This window comes from Diabrotica undecimpunctata, chromosome 8 (genome assembly GCF_040954645.1).
Source record: "Diabrotica undecimpunctata isolate CICGRU chromosome 8, icDiaUnde3, whole genome shotgun sequence".
Lineage (NCBI taxonomy): Eukaryota > Metazoa > Arthropoda > Insecta > Coleoptera > Chrysomelidae > Diabrotica > Diabrotica undecimpunctata.
This window is the reverse complement of record NC_092810.1, coordinates 87,532,681-87,546,240: the sequence shown is the minus strand read 5'-3', so window position 1 is coordinate 87,546,240 and position 13,560 is coordinate 87,532,681. Positions and strand designations below refer to the sequence as shown.

The 13,560-nt window shown below is 35.0% G+C and overlaps 1 protein-coding gene across 11 annotated transcripts in view; it reads left to right on the top strand.

The window, feature by feature from the left end:
- kis (chromodomain helicase DNA binding protein kismet) overlaps positions 1–13,560 on the top strand; it is a 175,354-nt gene that overhangs the window by 72,117 nt on the left and 89,677 nt on the right. For all 11 annotated transcript variants that reach the window (XM_072540564.1, XM_072540558.1, XM_072540563.1 and 8 more), the window contains exon 5: positions 6,342–6,640. In XM_072540564.1, coding sequence (XP_072396665.1) covers positions 6,342–6,640 — 299 coding nt within the window. The remainder of the gene's footprint in view (positions 1–6,341; positions 6,641–13,560) is intronic.

The following is a 13,560-nucleotide window of genomic DNA, read 5'->3' as shown; positions in this document are numbered from 1 at the left end:
GCCAAATTTTATTGCCTTCTGTTTTTTTTTTCAATTTACTTTTAGTGAAATGGTAGACAAATAGGCGCAGCAAACTGGCAACAGTTGGCAATGGATAGAACTGACTGGCGTAATAGACTTGGGAAGGTCGAGGCTCTTTTATAGGGCTGTAGCACCAATGATGATGATGACTTATAGTGAAATTCATATTATTTAGTTTACTCTTATAATAAAAAACAGAAACATCGCCGCGAAATAACTGCAATACAGCATATCCTGCAAGTCATATACGGCCACAATCAAGTTTTTGTTTATCTTAAGAGCTTCCTTGTCTTTCTTTTTGTCATCCCTTGATAATTGTTTTTCTATTATGAGATCGTCATATTTTTTCTTAATTTTTTCTTTGTCTTCTAAATTAAGAGTTTTCATAAGCTACGCAAAGCTCACACCTGTCCTTTTTGGACACGAAAAAATCAAGTTAAATTCACCATTAAATAGCCGTGAATACATTACATAATTTCCATAATTACGACCATCTCGTGTGTACTGGTTCACATAATCCCTATGCAGATCAGAAATGGTCTTTCCTCCGTCAATATCCTCCTCCTCTATCCTTTATCCTTCGTAAGGATGTGGTGACGTTATGGTATTTGACGAATGGTTGCTATCCATTCTTCTCTCTCCTGGGCGCGGTGTTCTGTCTCAGACAGAGAGTAACCGGTAGCGCACTTTATTAGGTCTGACCATCGGAGTGGAGATCTTCCTCGGGTTCTTTTACCATCTACCTTGCCTTCAACCACCAACATTTACATGCCTTCCATTCGTTTGGTAATGTGACCAAAGTACCTCAATATATTTTGGTTGATGATTGTGGTAAGCCTAGTATTGATGTCGAGTTCTGTCAATATTGATGACATTTGTGCGATGTTCTGTCCAGGGTATGCGCATCATTCTACGGTCGTAAATATATTCGCCTGAAATTTATGCCCTCAAATAATGACTTTCTATTTTAGATATTAATTTTATATGATCCCTAATTTTGCTGTTAAAGTTTCGCCAAAAGTAGAAAGCATAATTATTTTTCCGTGGCTTTTATGCTTTGACATAGTGGTACATATCTTCGATAGGTTTTAATTGCTTATGTATGAATTGCCTCTACTTTTTGCAAAGCAAAGTAACTTTCAAACAATTTGAGCCTTGTTTCATTGGTAAGAAAAAATCGCATTTCAGTCAACAAAGTGGCCCCACAACCTTCTTAAATAGGTTTTTTAGAAATAGCTCGTCCAGATTTAGTTTGATCAGCTAATCTTGAGTTTCTTAGAATTCTAACTACATTTTGCTTCCACTGTCCTTTAGCTCGCCGTTTTTTACGCGTAGTCTTCACTTCTGTCTTGAACTCTCCTTGTCGGTGATTTCTGTCTAAATCAGAGTTCTGTGAAATAGAAGGACGTTCTTCACGATTGTTTTCGCCACCTGACAAGGACGACGAGCTTGATGAAGATAAATTGGAACTGGATGACGAAGAACTTGAAGTGCTCGATGATGATGATCGACGGTTAGTTAGGAAATAATTATTTTTCTTCATCTTTTTAAGATCACTGTCCTAGTTTGAACGAAACGTCTGCTTGTTCAGTTTCAGGTAAATAATCTTAATTACTTTCTAGACTCAAATTAAAAGTATTGTCTTTATTTGAACTGTCGTTTAGAGTTTTTTGTCTTCTGAGATTAGTTCTCGATTTTTCGCCAACACTAGGGGTTGGCATCTTCTGGAAATGTTACTGCTTCGCTTGTAACCTGAAACTGACGCCGCGTTGTACCATTGTTGTGATTGTCTTGTGTGCTTTTGGGTGTTTCCTTGGGATTGGTTGGCTGTGCTGTCCTGTTTTAGGGTTTTGCCTCTTCAGGACGTGTTTTTCTTTGTGTTGGGTGTGGCTGGCACTGGATTTTGGTGTTGTATCTACTGGTGTGCGGTGTGTTTGTTTGTTGGAGGTTGCTGATATTATCTAGTCCTGGACAATCGGGGGCGAAAGGTATGTAAGTGAACGGTTCTTTTCAGAATTTTTTTTTTTTGATCTAAAACAGAGATTAGTAAATATATGAAATTGAATTATCAATTTATTAATTTATTAAAATAGTGTATGTCAATTCGACGCGTGAAGGCAGCTGTGGACTGGTACCTCAAAAAACAGACAGGTATCGTTGTGCAATGGAATCGGAAAACCACAGAAAACCGATCCCCCCCCTGTCGTTGTCAGTTCGAAGTGAACATTTAGTATTATAAGCGACGGTAAAAGAGGAGAGTTGCCTCCTGTATGTCAATGTATTCATCCGGGAGCTCGTTACTGGCAAGTTCCAGCAGAATGGCGGGTAGGAATGGGAGTTTGGGTTTTCGTCTGAATACATTGCCGATGGATGAGCAGGTAGTTTTGAGGATGCTTTGGGCTCTGAGGTTTTGGCCTCGGATGGTGCGAATTGTGTAACTCCTGCTCAGAGAGGAGAGCCTCTCATTTATGGGCTGGATGTTCGACAGGCGATGTATATGTGCGGAAGGATAGTCGTGTCGTTTTCTGTTTAGTCTTCGTAAGATTTGTACTCGAGTAAGTGGTGTATGGAGGTATTCACCAAGTGTGGTGAAATTGTGTTGTGGTTGAGTGGTGATAGGAGATGTGGATGGGTTTAGGATTGCGGAAGACCGGGACAGCTGCAATTGAGCGATCAACCGGTCGATTTGTTCTATGGGTAGCGTGGATATTAGGTCAGACATGAAGGTGTCGGACATATTGTTGGTGAGCGAGGTTTGAGTATTTTCCGGGATATGTATTGTGGGTGGAAAGGATGTTGGAATGGGTAGGGTGGTAGGGTTGGTTGGTGGTATTAAAGGAGATGATACGGATGTTCTATGCATAGGTAGAGGCGGAAAGCCGTGATTATCAGGAATATTATTGGTATGTTGTCCAGGGTCGGGTGGTTCTGCAGGGATAACCTTGTTTGACCTGTTTGAGCGGGTCGACCTCGGCATTATCAAAGTTGACGGCTAGGATGTTATACCTAGAAGACTCCTTATTTTCCTGTACCTGGTGCAATGTACAAGATGGCAGGAACGCCGGACTATACTTATCTGTAATTTTTTGGCTAGCGGTCCCCCGTTGATTCGTTTTTAGCAATTCATAAGTAGGTGAAAATGCAGAATTCTATCGGCACGGCACGTCCGCAAGCTCAGGCGGAAGCTGATAGCCCCAGCAACAGCCTACGTGGGTGGCTTTCTTACTGGACCACCCACTATGCCTACACTGTGACCAGCAGAATCTCCGTGAGAGAATGTAGAATGTCAAACCAACAGAAAACACAACACTTACCTTTTCCCTCCAAATTGCGGCCACGTGGTGATCGCCACGCGGTTATTTTCACCTTTATTTGTCCTTTCGGAACCGTTATCTAACGGCTTTTTTGCTCTTGGCGGTTTCCAAGCGGTCAGAACTGTGGCTTTGTCTAAGACAGACGTCTGACCCTTTGCTGTAGGAACCTAAAAAGCACTAAAACACTGACACACGATAACCGGCTTCTTTTTACGCCGCGTTGTACTACTGAGGCAATATTTATATTTCCCACTCGCCTCCCCTCCACTGGTTTCGGTTTGAGGGGGCGTGTCGTCGTTTGTAGTAGCTTTTCTTTCTTCGTGTTTGGCGGGAAGGGTGTTTGTGGATTTTAATATTGGTATCCATGTCTTGTTAATTTTCAGTCCTTCTTCTATCCGATTAAAATTATTTGGGTGCTTATATATTTCCACCGCTTCCCGATACAACCGTGGGTAGTACTGTGAAGTTTTGTCCAGCATCAGCGTTTCTTCAAACAGTATTCGATGTTCTCCGATTCCCAAAGCGTGTTCGGCAACGGCAGATTTGTCAATATGTCCTAAACGACAATGGCTTTTATGTTCATTTATCCTTGTGTTTGTGTGTCTTTTCGTGGTTCCCATATATACCATTCCACATGTGCATAGTATTCGATATACTCCGGCCGTTGCTAATGGATCGCGTTTGTCTTTCACCGATCTTAAACAGTCCTTGATTTTCTTTGTAGGCTTGAAAATGGTCTTTACGTTGGCTTTCTTAACCATTCGCCCAATTCTGTCCGTTACCCCCGATATGTAGGGCAAGAACGCTTTGCCTTTACATTCTGTTTCTTCGTCCTTTCTTCTAGTCGTTTAGAGTTTAAGATCATTATAATTTATTGTCGATTAATCAATTATCTGTTCCTTCTTAATTATGTTCCTCCTAGGTCTGTTCCAGGCACATAGCTAATATTTTGCTTTAATCGAAATAAAAATATTCTTTTTTAATAGCCCCAATCAGGTATGACCAACGACGCTTTATACAGATCTTAGAAATACAACTATCTTGCGCATAACGACAAATACTTGAACCACAGGCGTAACACTTTTTGAGATAGGATTTTGTAATTTTATTAAACTGTTAATGCTACATGCTACATGCTAATGCTACAATACAATACTTTTTTTGTGACACTGTTTGAGCTGAGGTGCGATAATATCAAGTGTAAAATGCCTATATTTATGAGGGAGAAATCGAAATATGCAAGTAGTTTGTGTCGTTTTGCATGTACTACTACTGACAGTAGGTATGACTCTGCTGACACATGTCACTAGCTCTGGTTCCCAACTTCTCTTCATAATGGTACCCATAGGAGAACAATTGTACTATTTGATTTTTTTTAATAACCCAATAATAAAAGGTTCTAAATATTAATTAGATGTTCTCTATGGCGTTGGCAACCTAGCCACTTTCTTTAAATTAGACTCTGTAAGTAGTAATTTTTTACATGAAGAACCTTTTGTACTTTAATTTTTTTCTTAAAGTTGCGAATTCTTGTACATTTAGGATTTAACTTCTATATTAAAAGCTGATGATGACAGTGATGTCTAAAAGCGTCCTATATTCTAGCAAATAAATATTGTTTAACAATTTGTGATTTTACTTAGAAATTGAGTAATGGTTACCTCACAAAACCACATTAGAGAGATATTTTTCATTTTATGTAACAATAAAACACTGAAAACTTTGTTTTCAAAAATTTGCACAAAACTTATCACTACAGCTGTTTCGGCAGAGTGCCTTTCTCAAGTGATCTATTTTTGGCATGCGTTTACACTTTATAGTCTTTAATGAAATAGGTTGAGGAGGGGAGAACTGTTTGTCTCAAGTTGGTCATTCAGAATTATATCTGTGTTTTTTAATTTGTTAATTTCCATAGATTCTAACAAAGATAGCTTAAGGCCTATATTTTGAATGTGAAGAATTTGAAACTCGTCATTAAAAGAATGATTATGATCTAGAAGGTGTAGTCCGTTTGTAGAATCTGTTTTTCTATTGTTGAAAGTTTTTCTATTGTTTTCTATTGTTAATAAACGAATAGCAGAACATAAAAGGGCTTTCAACAATAGAAAAACAGATTCTACATACGCACTTCACCTTCTAGATCATAATCATTCTTTTAATGACGAGTTTCAAATTCTTCACATTCAAAATAAAGGCTTTAAGCTATCTTTGTGAATCTATGGAAATTAACAAATTAAAAAACACATATATAATTCTGAATGACCAACTTGAGACAAACAGTTCTCCCCTCCTCAACCTATTTCATTAAAGACTATAAAGTGTACACACATGCCAAAAATAGATCACTTGAGAAAGGCACTCTGCCGAAACAGCTGTGTAGTGATAAGTTTTTATAATAAATTTTGTGGAAATTTTTTGTTTTATTGTATATATTTAAAATTATTTTCCTTTCTATTATTTTTTTAGTCCATTGACTATTGTATCATCACTTAAACTCAATTTCTTTCTTGATTTAACTTATTACTTTTCTCGCCGTTCTTTGTGTCTATCTGTGTATATATTGAGTTCAATATGTACCTCCCTTTTATTCACAGAGAAGACTTATCGATTTGTTTATGGGTTTTGTCCCACTAGTATGGATTTTTTTTAAATTCATTTATCTGTAATAATGCACAGAGAAGACTTTTATCGATTTGTTTATGGGTTTTGTCCCACTAGTATGGATAATTTTCAATTCATTTATCTGTAATAATGTTTTCTTTTTGTTTATATTTGTGTCCCGAATTCTACCGATATTGTAGTTGTTATTTGTGACGCGGCTGCATTTATTTCTGTTGGCCTTTTAAAACGAAATAATGAAAAAATGTTTTCTTCGGGTTGTCATTGCCCTGAAGGAAATTTTGACTCTACCTACAGTTCAACGTTAGTATTGTCACCTTGGCTATATTATTTATTTTCATTTTGTTTGTTTTCCCAAATTAGTGAGTAATAAATAATACTTTTCAGCTGTTGTATTGCTTGCGATTCTACCGAGGAGACGAAAAAATTCGTAGTTTCATTTGGGATTTGATAGCCCCATCGGAAAACGGTGAACAGAAAATTTCCAAAAATCACCACGGCTTGAAAGATCCAGTGCCCCGGGGAATCCGAAACAAGCATAAAAAGAAGGACAAAGGCATCTTAACCAAAGACCTTCGCCATCCTGCTATAACGGATCCTAATCATTGGAGCAAGCATGAGAAATATGATGGGGATATATTTTTGGAAAGTAATTATAAGAAGCATTTGGGAAGACATGCGAATAAGTAAGTTTTTTTAAATACATTTCATTCATTGTTTGTTCTCTTAGAAAAACTTTTCTCAGAATACAATCCTCAAAAAAATTGTAATATGGATACATTTGATCATTGATTTTAAATGTTTTTTTAAGTGGAAACTGTATTCAGTTGATATTTCCCAGGTTTTCTTGCTTTGAAATGACCAAATATAAACGACCGACAAATTATTTTACAAGCAGGAACAATTCCCCTTTGTTTTGTTAATAATTTTTACTATAAGTTTATAAAATAGGCCAATTAAGTTGTTTATTCGACACAACTGTATAGATGGGTTTGACAGTTGAAATACGTAGTATGCGATATTACAAAAAACTCTCATCTAGGGATTTATCAATTTTTTAAAATTAATTTAATTTTTTATTGGAACTATTTTTAAACAATCAAAACGTCAAACTCATTATTTTGGTCATAACTTAAAAACTTATCTATTTAGAGATTTGACGTCAATAGACAACTTTTTTGGAACAAAAGATAAGTACACAAAATGAGATATGCTAAATTCAAATCGGTTAATAAACAAAAAAATTATTGCAAAATGAACAAACAACAAAATGTGGTTTTTGTGCAAAAGATGATCCAGATCGGTTGATTAGTTTTCTCGAAATTTAATTTGTTTATAAGATTTTTTGTAAAATGAGTCAATTTCTAAGGTTTGTCCAGATAATTTAACCGAATGGATCTCAATAAACTGGGGCTTATTTTTCTCGATAGGACGCATACTAATGACTTATGGAAAAAAGTTTAAAAAAATTACATTTATGTACACAAAATGATTTAATAATAGCACTTTTTACGGTTGTAAACATATACTTTTTTTTTTTTTTTAGAAAAGTCGGAAAGTTTTTAACAAAACTTGGCAAATACAATTATTAAAAATTTTGTCTGTTGACATCACTTCTCTAAATATACAAGTTTTTAAGTTATGAGCAAAATAATGAGTTTAACGTTTTGATTGTTTATTTAAATATACAGTTGTGACGAAAAAATATGTATTTTTTACTAACTTAATTGGTCTAACTAAAACCCAGTCGTTCATTTCAGCCGCCTGTCTTGAAATGGACTGTCAAATTCTCAAATTACATTAAATATCCAGAATTAACTGGATTAAAATTCGGAAGTATATACGCTATTGGGAGTATAGCTTTTTTAATAGTTTGATTAGTGACCACGACAATTCTACGTCTTTCTGTCGTTTTCGCCGATTTTGGTATGGTGGCCATTCTAGAATATTAAATTTTTCGTTGCTCGCTTTCTGAAGTCAGAAAGAAATACACATTGTATCTAATAAATCAACCACCTAAAATAATTTCATAGCCTTACCAAAATTTGTATATTTTAGGTAGAGTATATATAAATATTTATGTTCTTGCTGTATTATAGTCCAGTCATTTGGTAATTTTACCTGGAAAGTTTTTTAGGGAGTTTTGAAAATTGCTAATTGTATAGATGACGGTATGTTCTTTTTGAATTTCAACTTTGCCACCTAGTATCCGCCGCACGGGCCGCTATATTGGCAAAATAGCGCCTAATAACAGTTTCTTTTACAATATCTCCTCTCTGATTCATTGCACGAGAAAAACACGTATATACAAAATTAAACTAGAAAGAATTGCCTACAATTTATATATTTACAATTTTTTTCTAAAATCAATAGTTTTTGGAAAAAACTCATTTCCACACCACCTGGAGGTAGAGTAAGCGACGCGTTTTTTATCATGGTGTTTCCTGTAGGCCTAATCCACATGTGATGCACACTTTCGAAAATTAGTGCAATCGCCATCGCTTTTCTGTTACTTATGGACTAGGCGTTGCGAGTTCGTCTTGGACACCGATCGAGACGTCGGCGTCGCAGACCAAAATTTCATCCGCATAATCTGCGATGATATTATCAAACTTATCGCAAGCCTCTTCGTTTTCGATTTCATAAAACCTTTGCTCGAAAATAGTCAGTTGCTTTTCTTCCTCTTTATCGTAGTAATATGATGAAACTTGCGAATTATTACAAGCACCACTACAATTTGTACATATAATGGAGAATTTTATCCCAGCTTTTCTGCATCCACAGGCTTTTTACATTTACTAGAAAGTTTTAACAAGGATTCAGGAGTTGGGGGTCCAGTGTCGTAACAGGAATTAATCCATTTTTGTTTCTGTTATATCACCATTGTTGTACAATCGTCATTGTTCTGTACTTTGTCTATTCTCTTACCACTGCTGAAGCTGGTGTTAGGTTCCGAATGAATAATGTCGTGCTGCTGCTTCTGTTGGTGATCCCGATGCATATAATTCATATAATTCAAAAAGGAAACGTTCTTCTGCTTGAGCAATAATCTTTGATTCAGCGTTTGGTTTTTTAAATACCTGAATAAACTCGTTTAAATTAGGATTTTTTCGGAGTCCATTAATGAATTTCCTTTTTGTTGATAAAAGTGTGCAGATGTTATATCACAGCCACTGAAGGCATGCAAAAATAAAATATGATGTAATGTAATGTTTATTTACGGACCATGTTGGTCAGTCATTAAAGTAGGATTCAATAATTGACCAAGTTTTGCAGCTACAATCCCTTCAAAAGATTTAGCGAAAACTGAAATTTTAGATATAGCTCTGTAGTTTTATATTTTCTCTATTACCTCCTTTATGGACTGGGTTAATATAACTTCTCTTCCATATAACTTCTCTTCCATATCTCTGGAAAGACACCTGAGCTCAATGATAAACTAAATATTTTTTGTAAAATATAACTCAGAATAAATCTACAATTAAATATGAACAAAGAGGATATATTATCAAGTCCACAACTTATTTTTAGATCAATCTTAGATATAAATTCAAATACATCTAATACAGTAATATCACAAATTTCAACACAAAGACTACTAGCAGAGTTTACAGCTGGATAATCTGTATTACTAGTAACATAGGTTGAATTAAAAAATTTACTAAACAAGTTTGCTATATTTTGGGAATTATCAGAAGTTATATTCTCATATTTCATTGTGTTTGGCAAATCAAAACATTTTCTTTTATTATTTACATAATGCCAAAAATCTTTTGTATCATACATAGCAGTTTGTAAATTATTTAGGTGAATCTGATGACATATTTTGTAGCAATCCCTAAATTCTTGACGCAAATTAGAAAAAAGATCATAATCCTTCTTAGATCCTGTCATTTTGTATTTTGCATGAGCAAGCTTCTTTTGAAATAATATATGTTTTAAATGAGGGGTGTACCATTTCGGAAATTTTGAGTTTTTGCATCTAGTTTTTGGTATAAATAGATTAATACAGGAATCTAACACATAAAATTTATCAACTCTTTTATTTACATCTGTCTCATCAATAATCCTATCCCAGTCGACTGAACCTAAATATTCATTAATAAGGAAATAATTAGCATTTTTAAAGTCAAAATAGAATCATAGCTAAGAGATTCTAAAATAACATTTCCAATAATGTCAAAGGACAAGGCTGGATGATAGCTATCACATTTTAATATAGATTGATCAGCAATTTTTAAGTCTATGTTATTTATACTAGAAAAAATAAGGTCTAAGAAACCCCCATTACAGTTTGGTACATTATTTAATTGAAAGAGATTTAAAAAAGCAAAACTTTCTGGAATACATTTAACTTTGTTAATTTATCATTTTCCCAATGAATATTTGGTAGGTTAAAATCACCAAGTAGATATACCAAAATGTACTGTGTTTCATATAAAATACCTTCTACACAATTTACATACTCGTCATACAAACATAATGGAGAGTTTGGAGGTAAATAAACACATCCCATAAGACACTTTTGTTTTCCAAATAAAAGTTCAACAAACATACATTCAATGTTTTTAAATTGATGATTTACTAATACTAAAGAAATGTCCCTATTAATTGCTATAAGAACTCCTCCAAGTCGTTTACATGAACTGTTTAAGCTTGATCTATCACAGCGGTATATATTGTACTGTGAGATGCTTAGTTCATTACTCTATACTATCACATGAGGTTTCAGTAAATGCCAGTATATCATAATTATTCGCTGTTACTGATTCAGAGATTGTATTTAGTTTTTTCCGTAGTCCTCTAACATTCTGATAATAGACATTGTAATAGCCATTTGATGCACATGTACCTCCAGATGGTCGTCTTATTGGGGAAAATTTTGTGGAATATTCGTAGATTTGTTCCCACCATCAGAAGAAGACGGATCAAGAATAACATCATTGTTATTTCTTTGAGTTGCCTTTCATTTTATGTTAAATCATCTTAGACTAATTCCATCTAGCCAAAATTCCGCACAATTCATTGTATCATTGTACTTAAAGTCAACCCCAATTTTGAACGAATTAGTTCTTCCTATAGTTTTATGTTGTTCTATGATAAAGGCATTATCATTACCTTCTTTTAATGATAGTTTATCAGTTATATATTTGCTTATAATATTTACATTTACAGTTTTGGATACATTACCAATATAATACCACCTCTTTTTATTATTATCAGCTACAAATTCTTGTCCACTGGATATTTCTGAAGAACCTCTAGTAACAAAATTCCTATGGCTTTGTTTTCTTGTAACGAGCGTAAATCCATCATTGTTTTGTTGTTGTTTGTTCAGCACGGAGGTTGATTGACTGGATATAGCGTTGGAACTACCAAGGTTGTTATTCTCTGTGTGATTTGAAGTAATATGTCGTTTGGTAGCTTCTTAGTTCATCTAATTTTAGCATTGAATATAATATCCTCGTTTATATTTTTTTCACAACATACCACATGATTCTTATTTAAAAACTTAATATTTTTCTTGTTTGTACAACTATCGTGATATAATTCAATCGCAATTTATGCAGAAAAATGTCTTAAATACTTTTTTTGCACATTTTTAATCACAGAACTATTTAAATCGCTTTTAACACTACCAGTATCGAATGGTACTTCATCATCCGACGCCATCTTGGCGTAAAGTAGGTAAATGATCTGCAGTTATTTTATCTATCTTTTTGTGGAATATATTTGTTCAGAATTTTTTCCTTTTCCTGGTTTGAGAAAATACACGTTTGATCGCGTACATAGAGCTGTCAAAAGAATATGATCTATATCTTCGCCGTATTCGCATCTTCTATGGCTTATGAGACCATACAATTCTCAGCTTTAAATTTTGTCTTCAACATTCTAATGAGGCATGTTTTGCATCGTTTGTCAGGAGTTTATCTTGTGATACAGTTGGAATCATTGACTCGTCAAAAAGTATGTCTAATGAAGCAGTTATTCGTGATCGTCGGGATCGATCAGCATATTTGGTACTACGGTTTGCTACACCTTCAGTATATCCGTAGAATACGATTGTAGTAGTGGATATATATTTTGATCGAACGTACGTAATATAGTTATTGCAAATAAATAAAGATAGTTCACTGCAATGCCGAATGACTCGGTGTAATAAGTGTTTTCCGTCGATGACATATATTGTATCGCCAAAATTTATATCTAAAGAATGTTGCCTAAATGTCTTATACATAGAAGATTTAACGCATTTATGCATGCCTTCGTCATTGAAAAGCGATTATGGAAATGGAACAAGTTTGTAAGTAAGAAAGTTTTAAGTTCCTTTTCAGATTCTTGTGCAATGGCAATTCAGAGAAGTATATGAAACAAATGTAGTTGTGTAGATGTATTTTAACTTTACAAATTAATACTGTGTCAAATCACCCTTGTAGTAGATGATAAGCTATGGGCATGGATTAAGGTTCAAGGAATATTCTCCTTCCATGGTCACCCACAACCTCTTATCCGTGCATTATATTCCAGGCGTTCTCGATCGGATTAAGGTCGGGCAAGTTACCCGACCATTCCAATATATTGTGATTATTCAAGTACTTTGCTACTGTCCTAGCTTTTTAGCAGGGGCATCATCGTGCATAAAGAAGTCACATTCGTGAGTTTCCCAAAAGTTCAATAAATGTTGCTCTAGAACAGTTACATACTTGCTTGGTCTCATTGTAACATTCTAGGGCAATAAATACAACCATGCCATTCCTTTATTACCATTAAACGCACCTCATACCATTATACTTTCAGGATGTTTTTGACGGTTTTAACTGTGAACTTTGGATCGTGATACCTGATGCGGTGAGTGGACGACGAACAAATTTGGAGCTTCATCTTACTAACCTGAACGTACTTTCGCCACTGAACATAACTTTTTTTCACTGTTCAGGTGTAAAGTGCTGATAATTTTTACAAAAAGCTTAACCTTTTTTCTTCATTGCTTTTGTGAGCAAGGACTTCTTTGCAGCACTTCGACTTGGCAATGCTAGATCTTCGTTGCGTTGAAACGTTCTGAAGTAGATAAGGATATTTATTTTTGAGTTCCGTGGCAGTTATGGGAGGGTTCAACATTACTGCACGCGTGATGATGGTGTCAGTCCTGGATGATGTTTTTTAGGAGGTCCAGAACCAGGTTTTCTGTCCCTGGAGGCAACGACGCAGCCGACCATTTCAATTGATAAATTGCCTCTCTTGAAACAACGACATCACGTGCTACGGTAATTACAGAGTCCCCTTTCTCAAATAACGTTTAAGCGCGAACTTTCTCTTCATTTGAGTTTCTTTCGACCCATATTTTTTACTTCAATTTAGAATTTATTTCAAACTTCACTCAGTAAGTGAAAAGAACTTTAACCTTGACTACTCACACAAAGCGAATTGTAGTATAGTATAGTACAAACGCGCAAACAAACTAAAAAAGAAACTAAGCTGTCAGTAAACGACAGATATCTGCCGTCACATGCGTCTTGGAACAGATAGTGCGGAGTCACGACTACAAGCGTTTATAGCCGATGCCAACTGGAGTTTTGAATACGCGTTTGATGTTTTGAATATTTCC